Below are 15,990 nucleotides of genomic sequence, written 5' to 3'. Positions count from 1 at the left end.
GCCAGCCCCCGGGCGGTCCGGTGGCTAAAGAGGCAGAGAAGCCGCGGAGCCGCAACCTGGGAAGACAAAGGGAAAGAGGGAAAAAGAAAAAAAAAAAAAAAAAAACAGCGGCACCAATCTGAGGAGGAACAACCAACTTTACTAAATATATCAAAATGAGGCTAGTAGAATTATAATAGAGAGTTTACAGGCTGAAAATCTTACACAGTAAAATGCAGGAGGACCACGTGCTTTCTCCGCCGGGCAGGAAGGAACAGACCCCGCATCTCCCACGCGGCTTCACCACCCCCCCCTAACGCAAAGACCCCTGGGGAGTGCACCTCCTCCCCTCCCCCTCAGAGGGCCACACCAAAAAAGGTAGTTTGCAGTAATCAGGGAATTAACTCTTTAACTGCCCGTACCTTACATGATGTAATGATGTGGAATACCGACAACAAAAAATCACAAAACCATAACAGTGGTGAATCAAGCTAAACTCTACATCCTTCAGTGCAGTTGCTACACTGTCATACTAGAAGCATACGTTCAAAGATCCTATGAAGTTTCTCCCACTGATGTGCAGAGGAGTCTAGGCGCATATTTGGGGATGTACTTTGTTCTCTATCACATGTGGCACTTCAATTGCCCTCAAGAAGAATTACACTATGTCTTCCATTTTTGCAGTCATGAACATTGAGACAAGAAAATTTCTTCCATGTGGTTATCTACAACTAAAGCAAAGATTTAGACAGCAGCAAGAGAATCAAGGACTTATTATAACCATACCTGACTGTATTTTGCCTAATTTGCCCACAAATCTCTCCACGACAAAAACCATCCACAAAACAGTGAAGCAACCACTGGACAGTTCTACATGCCAAAAGCATCCTACATTGGTTCACATAGGAGAGATAAACCCTACTTTATGTTGCACTGCACACAAACTTCATTTCTGATCAAAAGGGGCTTCAAGTGAATATAGAAAAATATGCTTTTTCTCCTTTAAAAAATTATAAGGCTATAGGATTATAATTATCATCTTTAACCATTTCATAAATATATGTTCACAAGACAAAGAGTTTCCAAGCCCTCAGCTTCTTTCATAAACACCTCTGGGTTTTGAATTTATCCTATCTTTTACAGAATGTCAGAAATGGAAGAGAGGCATGTTTACACTACTAGTGGCAAAGAACACACTTGAAAACAAACTCTTAAAACGATGATACTTTATACATGCTAAGATTCTTCCTCTGGAAATATAAATGCTGGTGTGTTCCTGTAGTGCTTACGTGTCTCTCAGTTTGGGGAATGGGAGGCCAGAATTTCCTGAGGTTAAAACACAATGCAGAAGATAATCACGCTGGACTTTTTTCCCCAAATCAAAATATTTCAGAAGTTATTGCAGACTTCAGGGAAGATAAGATAAGGTGCCATAAAAGGTCGATTAATAAAGGCAATTACAGGGAAGAAAACATGAACAGGATAAGGCTCCAGAGGCAGACAATAGGATAAAATAAGAAATACTATACCACGTCAGCCTCTGGAAGGCACGAGTTCAGTTCTGCTGCAAGGCTTGTCAGTGAGCAAAGGGAGAACGACAGCAGCTGGGGAGCAGCACTGTGAAATGCAGTCATCTACCCAGAAGGTTATTCCATGGCTCAAGATGATGTTTTCCAGAACAGCAAACGACTACTTTGAAGAAATTTGAGACTTGGAAGTAAATGAGGAGGGAGAAAGAAGTCACAATGCTTTGGACACACAAGTGTGAAGACAACCTGCAGAGGGTGCAAATCCCTCCCTTCTGCTCCATTCTCCCCGCTCGGGGTCCAGGCTCAAAGGGGAAGAGATGGAAGTACCAGATGTCAGCAACCTAGGCACACAGCTCAGTGGCAACCCTGACTTGCACGCACTGGGGATGGGACACTGACCTGTCCCTAGTGCTGTGCTTCAATTCAGCAACAAACAGCACTGGACTACAAGGTCAGTGTTCCCATAACCTTGTTATAGACCACTGACTGTTTCACCAGCCTCCATCACAATTGCCCTTGTGACACTCCAGCCATCCGAAGCAGTTCACTCTTTGCACATGATCAAAAATTGCAAAATATCTGCAAAGAGTTGTTATGCTAGTAATCTGCAAAAAAAGAAAATTCATCCCAAAAATACATAAATTGACACAGTAATTAGCATCTATTCACTGCAGACCTGCCAAACACCCTAGAAAGCAGCACGTAGGTCTCCTAAGTTACTGCCAAATTCATCTATTTTCATCTACTCGCTTAATGGCCTTGGCAAGTGGTAAAATGTGAGTAGTTCTTAGCCTCCCAAATGATCACAAATGATTCTTTTTCAAGTGCTAGGAACCAATGGACCAACACAAGCATTTGTGTGTTGCTTTGTCCCAGTTTTGTACGTCAGCAGATGAAATTATTGCAGCTCTACAAGCTTCATGCTTTAAAATTAAGCAGTGTTCCTCCTGAACTATATTTAACCTTCCTCTCTTACATTTGTAATATTCTTTTCCCTGAAAAAAACATCTTGCAACTAATTTCCAATTAAAGTAGCTGTATAGAGTGTGAGTTTTATACACAAAATCCAGCTCATTCACTGCTGTGTTGACTTGACCATTCAGGAACAACACATCAATCCTTGTTTTAACTAGAGCAAACTTGATTAAGGAAAAGATATCCCTAATAATGATGCTTTGATCCACAATATGGACCAAAATTATGTTCTAATCACAGGTCATTTTCAAAAGTAAGATTAATCAAAACATCACATGTATTGTGATTTCACCCTAATGAAGAGTTTTGCCCAGTTCTTTCCCTTCTTCTGATCATGTCAAAAATGAAAACGTTTAATAATTAATTATAAACACTTCTTAATTCATTGTTTACATTCCACTTATCAGTGAAATGTAATCCCACAGAATTTATCTCCAAACACTACTTATGATCTCTGGTTCCTGAGGAAATCCCACAGAGTCATGATATCTTGACAACATTATGAGTCAGCGTGTCAAATGCAGTTCAGCACTGACATGGGAAAATCAAAAGCTCGGGAATTTCCTTCCAGAGTTCTGACCAAAAAAATTAAATAACAGAATAACAATGTAGGGAAGGAAGGAATAGAGAAAAACCTTTAAAATGATAGTTAAGAATTACTTCAACAATTTTCCTTGAAGAAATAAAACATGAACTAAATCATAGTAATTATAATCCTATTAAATTTGACAACTTTAATAAATTACACCTATTTTAATTATTAGGGAAATGTGAAAAAAATCCATTTTAAGAAGTTTGCTAACAAAGTGGCATCAACAAGAAAAGGAAAGCATCAACACCATCTCTGTGGTGCAGCCTGGGATACTATTTCACACCTAAGTATACAGGAAAATCTAGTAACAGTACTCCAATATTAGTACCGGGATTGGCAAAGCATGTTGTTAGGACAAAGGATACCTTTGCTTTCCTATTTTTAGAGAACACATGGATATTACAGTACCTCCAACCCCTTGGGAATTATTGCCTCACGCTGTTGAAGTTCTTCTCTTTCTGAGGGTGTCAGCCTCCAGATTATCACAAAACATAATGAAGTCATCTCTGTCATTAAAAATGACATACCTTTAATGAACGTTCAGGTTGTTTATCATGGTTCCCTCTCCAAATTTCACCTTCAGCAACCACAGTCCTCTAGGAAATCTTGTAATTGAGAGTGTGACCGTAGCACGGACAAGTTTAATTTACCTATGGAGTAAATCTCCAGGGATGGAGATGCAAGTTTAAGCACAAGCTAGCAGCACAAATAAACATCCAGTGATCCCATAAAAACCTCAGGACAAACACTTAACAACATGTAGGAACACTTCTATTAATGTATTTCTATCAACACGATTGGATACAGACATTTGACTAAACAAGGCACAAGTATGTTTTTGGTACATTTGTACTTTTACGTATTTGGTGGACGTATGCAAATAAATGGGTTTCTTCTCATCTTTCCTGAACAGATTTGTGTTTCTCACACATATCTTATGCATAGATCAATATCCAGTAATAATGAAAATACACTTCAAGATCTTCTTAACTTTCAGCAAGTACAGAGTCCAGCTGGGTCATGGTAAACTGGCTTGCCACGGTTCTTCAGAGTAGACATTACTGAAGAAATTTCACAACACAGACAGATCTTTTTAACTGGCATCAGAACACTTCTTTCCCTTTTGATATCGCCCACAGAAAAAACTTTCTTCGAATAGTGGGCACTCAGTAAACAATTTCTGCTACTGCATTATAATTGTTCACATAGCAACACACTAACTCTTGGGAGAATTTTTTTGTTTCTTTTTATCTAAAGAGCTTTCTCAGACTTCAGCATTAGGTAGATTCTTTTATTTCTTTTCTCTAGTTGTAGAGAAAGAAATAAAACAGTTATTCAAGATGCACCATAAGCCTCTAACCTATCTGATTTTACCACTTCAATACATGAGAAAGTTCTACCAAGTTACCTTTGATATTTTTGTTCCCATTCTCTAAAACTACTTCCTTTTGAAGTTATTTATGCTTCTTTCCCTTTGAAATTACTGAATTGCAAAGGAAGCAAGCTCTTGACTTGAGCACAGCTTAGGCTTAGTATGTCTGTAAAGGCTTTTGAGCCCAATGCAAACATTTGAAATTGTGTTTCCTAAGGGGATCTTTCAATCTGCCACCTACCCACGGTATTCCAGTTTGCCTTGATCATCTGACTTGTTGTTTCTTAAGTAGTTCACATGAGATCTGGGCAATCTGCTCAGACTCCTCAGTGTACCTCCAGGCCCTACAGGACTCCCTCATTATATTCCAGCAATGGCATCCTTATTCTAATTTGCAGTTCCCAAATAATGTTTATACTGGTACTTTATGTCTAAATGTGTTTTATAGTGAAGATCTAACAGTTTTTAAATTTCTTCTAGAAGAAATAATCTGAATATAAATGTTGATTTTAATGCTAAATAAATGTATTTATCTGTCAGGATATTAACCATAGCCACGCCACCCCTAGTCGTTTTATCTTTCATATTTGCTTCAAGCCTAAAGATATCAAATCAAACAGTCCCCAAGCAAAATTCAACTTGCTACATCACTGGAAGATGAGTCGTGAAATCAGAAGGTCTTCCCCCATCTACAGCTCTGCTCTGCTTGGGGGAATCCTGCTGAGGCTGAAGTCATTGTGGCTGTGGAGAGGAAAGCATGCCATGGGAGCTTAAGAGTCACAGGCAGAAACACCACAACCAACAGCAATAGCCATCAAGTAAGAAAAAGTTACCACCACCACGGGAAATGGGAAATCCTAAGTTGTTCTACTCTATTTAGCACCGTCAGATCTTTGTTTTTCCAAATCTTTAGAATGAAACCCCAGCTATTCCAGGATTAGAGGCAAGGCTAATGTTCACAGAATCACAGAATCCCAGAATCATTAAGGTTGGAAAGAACAGTAACACCATCCATGCCAGCCATCAACCCATCACCACTATACTACTAATCCACGTCCCTCAACGCCACATCTACCCTTTTCTTGAACACCCCCAGGGATGGTGATTCTACCACCTCTCTGGGCAGCCCGTTCCAATGTCTGATGGCTATTTCCAAGAAATAGCTTTTAGAGAATTCTCAGAAAGTTCAGAACATCTTTTTCTATAACATACAGTAATGTTATATGCCAGAAAATCACCTGCTAAAAGAAAATTTTCTAGGCATCATGCACCAAGAATGGCAAACTTCCATTTTAAGCATACCTTCATGCTTAAAATTCTAATTAATAGCAAGGAAATTTTACACATTTATTCATTTTTATTAAAACTTATTTAGCCAAGCTGTTATTAGAAAATTTTTCCAGTGGAGAATTACAATAACTCCCAATACAGTCTTGATCAATCCAGAAACAAAGTAGTACTAATGAAACCTGCAAGACTTGTTATTTTTGATGATTCAAAGTTATTTTTGATGTTTCAAATCATTTAAAATACACACACGCCAAGGTCATTAATTTTTATATTGACAGGATTATTCCTCATTTCCTCTTCCAGCAGTTTTTCATAGAGTAAAATGCAAACGAATAAAAAGTACATTTTAAGGATTTAAAAATAAAAAGCAGCATGGAGAGAGTTTCTTTTTTTTGTTACTCTCCCAAGAGCTTAGTAAGAAAGGCTGTTTTTTGAAGCAGTCTGAACTTTAATTGCTGCTAAGGATAGCCAAATAAACAGGAAACAAAATTGATCAGAATATCAATTTTGCAGAGACTGAAGGCTACTAAAGCTTTGCCAATCACATCAAGAAAGGCAGAACATCACGAATTAGCTATGTTACTGATGAGAAACAAGGGAAGCGCATGAACTTCATTCATTGTACCTGTTGTTAAACCTTTCACTGTACACACTGTTAACAATATAGAATGACTTACAAATTCAGGGTCAAGAATTATTGTCTGTTAATTTGTATCTGCGTATTTTATGCTATAAAAAAATTTCCAGGTAGTCTTGGGTTCACTCTCTCATAGAGAGAATTAACCGAACCTCAAAAGCATTGACTGCTTCTTGGCTGCCCTGCCCACAATAGCTCAGAAGTCTCTGTGACACTGCACTGACGATCCCTTGATCTCTCTGGACCCCTAAAGCCAAAGCTTTAGTGGACTTCACTGTGTACAGAGCTGAAATTCACACAGATTTCCTTGCTGTTTAATTTTGACTGCTCTACTGAAGATACGCTCATCATTGTAAAACCGTTGAAAGAAAAGCTGGAAGAAATAACACCCAACATGTATTTCTTGAAATGCACTTAATGCACTTCTGGTAAACAGTTTAAAATATTAAATACATGCTACCCAGTTTGCCAAGTAAAGACAAAGAGAACTTATGCTGCGTTAATTTCAATGCTGCTGTTTTTTTGATGATGGAGAGTAACACAAGGGCAACCAACCAAAGAGAAAGCAAAGCAAAGGGAAGATCTGGATCCACATTCCTATGCTGGAGATCCTCCTACAGGCAGGGCAAGTTCTCCTCCAAACCACAACATTAGAACCAGGTTGTTTACTAACATGCCATTTTTTGCTGTCAACTACAGCTACAGCTTCCTTCTGTATTTTACTTTCTCCATATGCCCTATAATGCAGGCGTAAGGCTGGTGAAAACCAAAAGTCTAAAGAACCCGAAGCATAACTCTAACAGCAGTTTTGCTTACATTTACACAAAGCACTGCAGAAAGCTTTGATCAATTCTTTGTACAGAATACATTTGCCTTCTGACAATTTGGCAGTTTCTGTTTACAGGTTTGTGAGACTGACCCCACAATACGGAAAGATATTCTGGTAATCCAACAGAATAGAGAAAGCATATTATTAAAATGGATCTATAGATCTATTGCAATGGTATTGTGATAAGAACTTGTCATTAGCCACTTGTGGCTGGTCATTTCAAAAGCACATTTTCATACCGTTACTTTTCAGGGCCACCAGTAAAATATATTGTAAGGTATATGAAAAATTATTTTCAAGAAACTCTAGCTTCTGATTCTGAAACTGGAGATGAGCAATCACGGCCATATCTAAGCTGCTAAAGGAATGTGGGTGCCTTACAGCTATCAGGGCCTTCAATCATCTCCATGGTTGGCCCAGGCTATACAGCCCACTGGGTGCCCATATGATGCAACTGCGAGTTTATGCACTTCCAAGAGCCTGCAGTCATGTGACGGGATGGCTGGTGGGAGACTGAACTGACTTACAAACAAGGAACTGGGGCCTGGGAGCAGGGTAGGGAGATAAGCTATTTGGCATTCTTCATGCAATCTATACTCATTCTGACAGACTGGAAACAGGACTAAGCTGTAAAAACATTAAGCACATAATGTAATCATGGTAAAGCTATTTAAAGGAGCTAGAACATCCATGGCTATGTATTTCTTGGATCTTGCATTTGAAGTGAAATCATAAGAAGAATTTATTTTGGCGTCAAAGTCAGAGCTCCAAAATAAAAGCTTAAAACCTAACGGTTTCTGAAACAGTTCCCAAACCCTTTGTTTCATTTTATTGTTGTGCCACACAGTGCATCACCACTATCCAATGAATCCCACATCAGTCTCTGCAGACAGCTCTTACGCATTTACATTAGTAACTACAGAATGTCAGTAATAGGAAAATGCAAAAACGTAGTATTTGCTATCAAGATTTAACTTCAAATTCAGCTTCATTACAAGTCTCTACAGGAGAACAAAGCCTCTGGCTAATTTTCCCTGCAGCCACTTCTCTCATGACGCTCAGCCCATGCACAGAGCTCTGCACTGGCACTCATCAGCTGCGACGGGAACATTTTCTAGTTAGTATTTGGTCACCCTTTAGCTACCCACCCCTGCCTGGGGAGAAGCTCTGCGAGTAATCAAGCATCACGATAAAAATTAGCCCCCCAAAAAATTAAAAAAAAAAAAAGAAAGAAAGGAAAACCTAAATTCACAAGCATGTGGGCAATGTCAGCGCTGGAGCATAAGCTCCTTTGGAAGCTAACACCCACTCTACAGTAGTATTAAGGAAAGCAGATGAAGACTCACAGCTATAAATAGATCAAAGATATGGTTCACTTTTAACTGAGTCTCTACAAAACTCTCCTTCTTATCAAACACTGCAAAACATATTTTCAACAGGACTTGGCAAAACTGAAGAAAACTGAAATAGTTTACTTCTTGAAAGCACAGACTCCAACATACCCTAGAGGGGATCTGTTGGTCAAGCTTCATTTGGTTCATTTAACTCTGTGCCCTACCTTCCCTCAACACACAAATGATGAGCAACGTGACCCCATGCCTGTCCTGGGCACATCCCAGGCAGCCCCAATGCACACACCTGTGCAGAGAATGCTTTAAATGTGTACTGGCCAACAATAAAAAAACTCCAGAAATTCTCTTCTCAAGGCCCCACTTCAGCTCTGTATGTGCTGTGACTTTTCAGAATATTTTTAGGGCATGAGAGACCTCCTAACTCTTGTAACTTGTCTTACAAGTAGAAATCAAGCGATGCCAGCCCACCCTTTCCATAGCACAACTGCACCTTTAAATACCGCTGATGCCAGATGGTCTCAGCATATAAAGCAGCATGAGACAACATATTAACACTGCTCAAACAAGCGACTCGTGCTAGCAGCAGACCAATGAGATCAGTCTCGGGCTGCTAATCCTCTCTGTCACCATGGCTACATCTATTTCAGACGATTCTTCAGTTTTCAAGTCAGATGAGCTTGCTGGCTCTTAAGCTTCGCTGTTTGTGGGTCTTACAATACGGGGGAGTTTTCTTTTGTTATTGGCTAACGTTATCAGTATCCTCTGTTTCTGTTTGTTGATAGGTTTTCCCACTGCTATTCAAACAGCCTTCCAGTACTTGAAGAGAGCTTACAAGCAGGAGGGGGATCTCCTTTTTACACAGTCTAGTAGTGACAGGACAAGGGGGAATGGCTTTAAACTAAAAGAGGGGAAATTTAGGTTAGATGTTAGAAAGAAATTCTTTCCTCAGAGGGTGGTGAGGCCCTGGCACAGCTGCCCAGAGAAGCTGTAGGTGCCCCATCTCTGGAGACGCTCAAGGCCGGGCTGGATGGGGCCTTGGGCAGCCTGAGTAGGTGGGGGGCAGCCCTGCCCACGGCAGGGGAGTGGAACTGGGTGGTCTTTGAGATGCCTTCCTTCCCAAGCTATTCGATGATATCCACTAAAGATTTCTGTTTCCGCTATGGATTTGCCCCCCTAACTGTACCACATGGCAACCCCACAGACAAGTGTTTCTGTTGTGACTGAGCCCACCAGCACTGGAAGAAAAGGGAAACCTGGTACCTCCCAGTCAAGGCAGATTACCAAACAAAAAAAACGTATATCCACAGCAGGTAAACAGGGAGAGAAACTCCCAACTCACCCCCTTTATCATATGTGTGCTCACATAGCTGGGCTAGCGCAAGTACTGGGGCTGGTTGCTACAGGGAAAAAACAAGAGGAGGCGGGGAGGAACCGTGTCCTGGAGGCAGGCCAAAAGCTGAGCCATATGGTATCTATCAGACACACACACTGAGCACCTGGCATCACCACACGCTAACCTACAGCAAGGATGTGGAACATGCCTTGTCACGTAGGTGGAAACTTGAGCGGGAACACGGAGAGGAAGTTCTTATCCAAAAGATGAGGAAAGCATGGCAGAACAAGATGGAAGGCAGACACTCTTTATCACAAGACCACTTTTTCCTCTGTGAAGCAACATGGGACAGTCCTGCTCCCAACCCTATACGATCCTTCTTCCTTTCACCCTGCTACATACTGATGCCACCAAAAAGAAAGAAGAAATTCCATTCTGAAAGGCATCGACTCGCATCGCTCCTTCCTTAACTGCAAGCTACTTCAGAGCAGATGTCACATTTAGTCTTCTTGTTTAAGGGCACACAGTAAGCAGGCTTGCACGTTAGGATTTATGACCCTCCAGCTTATAACGAAGATTTGGATGTACAGCTCCCATCAACTCTGGTTGGACCTGTGGATGCTCACCTGCTGGGTCAGAGGAGAAACTAAACCATCACCAATCTTGTACGAGGTGATGATCTGACACAGTTAGATTAACCATAGCCTTTATTAGTAATAATTTTTTTACGTGGACAAGAAGTGTGTATTTAGGCCTTGGAGTCACCCCATCCTAATTTTGCTAAAATTGCTCCTTTGAGCAAAATGCAGAGCTAGCCAAAGCCACAAAACCTTCATTTACCATAATAAAGTATGTTCATTTTGAGTGATAAATGTGCAAGGAATACACAGATCGCAACGCTGAAGGACAGCAATGTGCCAATGAAAGAACTGCACCACGGGCTAATTTTGCTTTGGAGGGACACAGAAGTGGGAGGACATGTCTTGCAGCTAGAAATCTCAGGGGAAAAATGTACAGCAGTTCACATTTGTTACTTAGTTATCTAGCAGTGTGATGATATAGGAAACAACTAGGCAAGAAGTTTTATCTCTGAAATATTTCACTGTCCTTTTCACTTTCTTTGTTTCTAAATTACTTTTCTCACAGTGAAGCACTGCATGGTTAAGGAGAGCTGACAAGGGTCAGGGCCACACTTCCCACATACCGTAAAACTCCGCTGGATCATTACATAGGTGTGTTGACAAGGATGTCTTTGCCAAGAAAACAGTTCTTGACACCTTGGCCAAACAGCCAGATGTGCCATTTGATCAAACAACGCACGGAGTTTTAAGGCAGACCCACAGCTAAGGTAGGTATTTAAAATGGCACACAATGGCCATCCAGGCTGTTGGGCAGCATCTCGTCAGCTGTAAATCAGGCCGCTCACCTTCACAGTAATGAACAGCTCCATGGATAGCACAGCCATCTCACCCTGCTCCCTGGGACTCGCTTTGTAGGTGAACAGGGATGTCACATTGTGCTCACAGTTCAACACCAAGAGCTACCAGGAAGCAGCTACTAGCTCATATCATTATAAACATCTACCTTTGGGGGGAGAAAAGTAAATAAAAAAAGTTTTTACTGCCTCAGAACCACAGGCTTATGACTTCAGACTCTCTCTTACGTGGCCACTGTAGCCACATAGAGACATTTCCAACATACACCCCCGTACTGAACTGAAGCTGACAGTCATAGAATCACAGAACATCCAAAGTTGGAGGAACCTAGAGGGATCACAGAGTCCAACTCCTGGCTCCACACAGACCAACCAAAAATGAGACCCTGTGTCTGAGGGCACTGACCAAATGTTTCTTGAGCCCCATGGTCCTCTGACAATAGCCCACTGTTTGCTGCTGTCAGAGGAGCTGTGGCTCCCGGCTGGCAGGACGGCACACAGCTGCAAACCTCTCCCCCAGAGGAGAAGTGGTACAGACTGAGAGCATGCTGTTGTCTTGGTACCATCACTGCCAACAGCACACCTGGAAGGAGCAAGCAAGGCAACACCTCCATGCCATAGGGCAGCTACTGCGCCACATCCCAGTCTCCACTGAGAACTGTTATGGCATTCTGCAGATGTGGGAGAAGTGACCACCAGACTGAGTCACATCAACAAACTCAGAACGCTCTGCACACCCAGATTATATTTTAAGCCTAAAAAATTAAACAACTAATTGCCCTCTGTGGTGTCACGTTGTACTCCTTATGGCTACGGCCCTTCTTACCAAGGATCATCTGACCTTCTTACTATTCCATAAAATAAAAGAAAAACTTCTTACATGCAGTAGCTGGGATCCACAGTGCTTCTGCTGGAAACACGCAGCCTCCCTTTATCCTTTTTTAACCAGCCTAATGAAAAATTGAAGACATTAAATACCTCAGCTAGTGAAACAATTTGGAGAAGGAGCATTACAGCTCCAGGAAACACTGCAGAGATTGCCGAGGACAGCTGCCTAGCCACACTTACTGTAAATTTCCATCCACTTCAACGGCAACGTGAATGGCATCACCAACTAGCTGCGATCTGTAAACTGAAGCTGAACCAGTGATAGCAAAGGGATGGTTTAAACACAGAACGGTTTGAGTTGGAAGGGACCTCAAAGCCCACCCAGCCCCAACCCCCCTGCCACGGGCAGGGCTGCCCCCACCAGCTCAGGCTGCCCAAGGCCCATCCAGCCTGGCCTTGGGCTCCTCCAAGCTCACATCCACACATTTATAGCATTTGCAAATTCCACCTTGAAGCAACACAGCTGGATGAACACAAACTTGCTGTACTATCACTTACCAGAGAATGCTAAACAAGCACTGATAAAAACTGACACTTAATTAAAACTCAAGCATGCAAAAATTAGGTTTGCTCTCTCATACCCAGCTTTAGTAACAAGCTCTTGCTGTATTCAAACTGCATTAATGTCTTGCCAAACTGGGAAGTATTAAAGGGGCCCATCAAATAACTCAAAATATTTACATATAAATTCCGGGAGTAAGGAAAAGGAGCTTCTCAAAGTCAAATGCAATTAATCATAAGTGATAAAACCATAGCAGCAACTCTGAGGATGTGCTTCAATGACAGAATTAAGACCTAGGTATGGTTTTCATATGAGTAGAAGGATCTTGCATTTCCCCATTCATTTCTCACAGCAGAGACACAGTTCTCACTTCACTTTCAGGCACACTTTCAATATGTTTGTGCAGGAGGAAATGGCTCCAGTGCTCATGCCTCATCTACTGGTATTTGTGGGGGCAAAGGATGAACAACAGAGTCATTAAATCCTGAGAGTGCCTCTAAACAAAACGCTGCTCTGAAACTATGAAATGTTGTGCTCAAAGTGCCGGGAACGTCAGACACCCAAAGCAAGAGTCTCGCACACAAGCAGTCACTGCACAGCAAAGTACCATTTCCTTTCTAGAAATAACACATGCTTCGCTGCCAGCTGTTCTTTGTTGTCCTTCAGTACATCTTCAGTTTCCCACCATCTCCTTCTCCTCACTTTATCTCACCTTGCAGTCTTCTGCCAACTTAACCAGATTTGGGTGGTGAGGCCCTGGCACAGCTGCCCAGAGAACTGTGGGTGCCCCATCCCAGCAGGCGCTCAGGGGCTTGGGGCCAGGTGGGCTTTGAGGTCCCTTCCAACCCAACCTATGTTCATCTCATCAAAAGATGAGGCCTTAATGACTTGGGCCAGTTGCTTCGTTCATTAAAGATTTGTTCCAGTGGCTCTGGAAATCTAAAGCGTGTTTCTAAAATCTTCCTTTTGACTTCTCTCACACATTTGTTTACAAATATTGCATAAATATGACAAATTTATCTGGAAAACAACTGATATTCCAAACTAAGAGGCGATTCAGGTGTTTGTGCATGACCATGGGCATGCCATCCATATGCTTACATAATGGATGCGCGTATGCACCAGATTTGATGTGCTCAGTGCAAAGCCTCTTTACTCGGTACAACACATCTTCATTGCTGTTCTGCAGACACCTCATGGATTTGTTTGGTCACTAAGTGAGTGGGAACATTTCTGCACGTTCTCATGGTGGCTCGCTGGATAATTCCAGCGTCGTATCTGCAAATCTGCCAGGCTTACAGAACACGAGCTCTACATATCACAAACCAATAAGCCACAGTGTACCTTACTCACCCATGTATAAATTTAAAAATAAGCCCTGTGACACATATCCTATCTTGCAGAATCACAGAATGGCTTAGGTTGGAGGGGACCTCAAAACCCATCCAGTTCTAACCCCCTGCCGTGGGCAGGGCTGTCCCCCACCAGCTCAGCTGCCCAGGGCCCCATCCAGCCCGGGCTTGAGCACCTCCAGGGATGGGGCATCCACAGCTGTGTGGATGTTTTCCAGCAACTCACCACCCGCTCAGAGTAAAATTTCCCACTGACATCTACTCTAAATCTCTTCTCTTTCAGTTTAAAATCATTCCCTCCTCCATCTGTGTAAAAATTTGATTTCAGTTCTATTTAAAGCTTCCTTTGAATACTTTAAGGCTTCAACAAAGTCTTCCCAGAGCCTTCTTTCTCCAGACTGAACAAGCCCAGCTCCCTCAGACTGTCTTCAAAGGAGAGGTGCTCCAGCCCTCTGAGCATCCTCATATGCCCCTCCTCTGGACCCGCTCCAACAGCCCCACATCTTTCCTGAGTTGGGAGCCCCAGAGCTGGATGCAGTACTCCAGGTAGGGCCTCACAAGGGCAGAGTAGAGGGGGACAACCTGCTCCCTCGCCCTGCTGGCCATCCCTTTTTTGATGCGGTCCGCGGGTTAGGAACGGGTTGCGTTCAGGTATAACAACAGTTGCTTAGCCTGCAGTGAAAAAGCATCTGCAGGTATGCCTGTGTCTGTGAGTCTCCCCCTTGTTACGTACTAACAGATGAAAATAGATGAGGCGGGTTCTGGCCCCAGAAGCATTCGCCACGTGACACACTCCTGCCTTGCACCAGAGCCACATATTCTTTGATGGTGAGAGGGACCCCCGCTCCAGTACAGCTGCAGGGCAGCCCCACAGCTCCGCTTCTTCTGGTGCACAGAATCAGCACACACGAAGAAACACAGAGCACTGCCTTTCACCACACAGCAGAAGAAAGGGCATATTATTATGGAGAAAACACCTCCAATGCAATCACTGGTATCACACCGGGGCGCTCAGGGTCCAGAATGGAGCAGCACAGATGTTGTGGGCACCCTTGCAATCGTTGCAGAGGAGCACAGTGCTGGCAGGCGTGCGTCCAGCTTGTTGCCCTTCCCCAGGTGACCCCGAGCCTCCCCCTGTGCCACTGCGGGCAGAGAGCTGCAGCCGCTCTGCACCGTGCCCTGCAGAGGGAGGGAGGGAGGGAAGAAGGGCTTCAGTCACATAGCGAGCGTGCTCCACTTCTAATCCTGCTTAATCTCACTGGGGGGGGGAGAAAAAAAAACAACTATTTTCAGCACCCACCAGCACAGATTGTCAGAGCTCATCACATTCCCCAGCACGTGACTCGGGCGCTGAAACATGTGGCGCGTTGGTCCATGGGGCTGCCTTTGTGAAGGACCCAGCACGCCACGGGGAACGCAGAACACTCCTTATTCATGCGGTTACGGGCGGATGCCATCCAGAGGGAACGCTCCTCCCGCCGTTCTCTCTCCTCCGCAGCCGCCGGAGCACGCACCGCGCACCTGCCGCCCCGCACCGCCCTCGGGATGGGGCAGCGCCGTTCCCGGGAGCGGCGCCGCGCAGCCCCACGCCCGCAGCCGCAGCCCCTCCGCTGGGAGCGGGGGCACCGCCCGCCCCTCGCCCCGCGCTGCCGCAGCGCCCGGCCCGTCCCACCCCTTACCGGGCTCGTGCTCGCCGGGCCGGTCGGACACCTCGATGACCAGCAGCTCGCGGCCCTCGGCGCTGCGCCCCACCGTGTAGATCCTGCTGATGGCCGGGCACTGCAGCCACACGGCCACCAGCGCCTCCCGCAGCTCGGCGTAGCGGTGGTACTCGAAGGAGATGCCTTCCTCGGCGCTCAGCCGCCGCCGCCGGCTGCTGCTCCCCGCCGCGGGCTCGGCCGCCCGGCAGGCGGCGAGCAGCGCGC

The 15,990-nt window shown here is 43.9% G+C and overlaps 1 protein-coding gene across 1 annotated transcript in view; it reads right to left on the bottom strand.

Annotated features, from left to right (window-relative positions):
• CPE (carboxypeptidase E) overlaps window positions 1-15,990 on the bottom strand; it is a gene marked incomplete at its 5' end in the record, with an annotated part of 50,739 nt that extends 34,749 nt beyond the window's left edge. The window contains 1 exon segment of the mRNA XM_021396045.1: window positions 15,745-15,990. Within this exon segment, the coding sequence (XP_021251720.1) occupies window positions 15,745-15,990 (246 nt within the window).

Source organism: Numida meleagris, chromosome 4 (genome assembly GCF_002078875.1).
Source record: "Numida meleagris isolate 19003 breed g44 Domestic line chromosome 4, NumMel1.0, whole genome shotgun sequence".
NCBI lineage: Eukaryota > Metazoa > Chordata > Aves > Galliformes > Numididae > Numida > Numida meleagris.
Note: the sequence above shows the minus strand (reverse complement) of the source record. Positions and strands in the feature narration are given on the sequence as shown.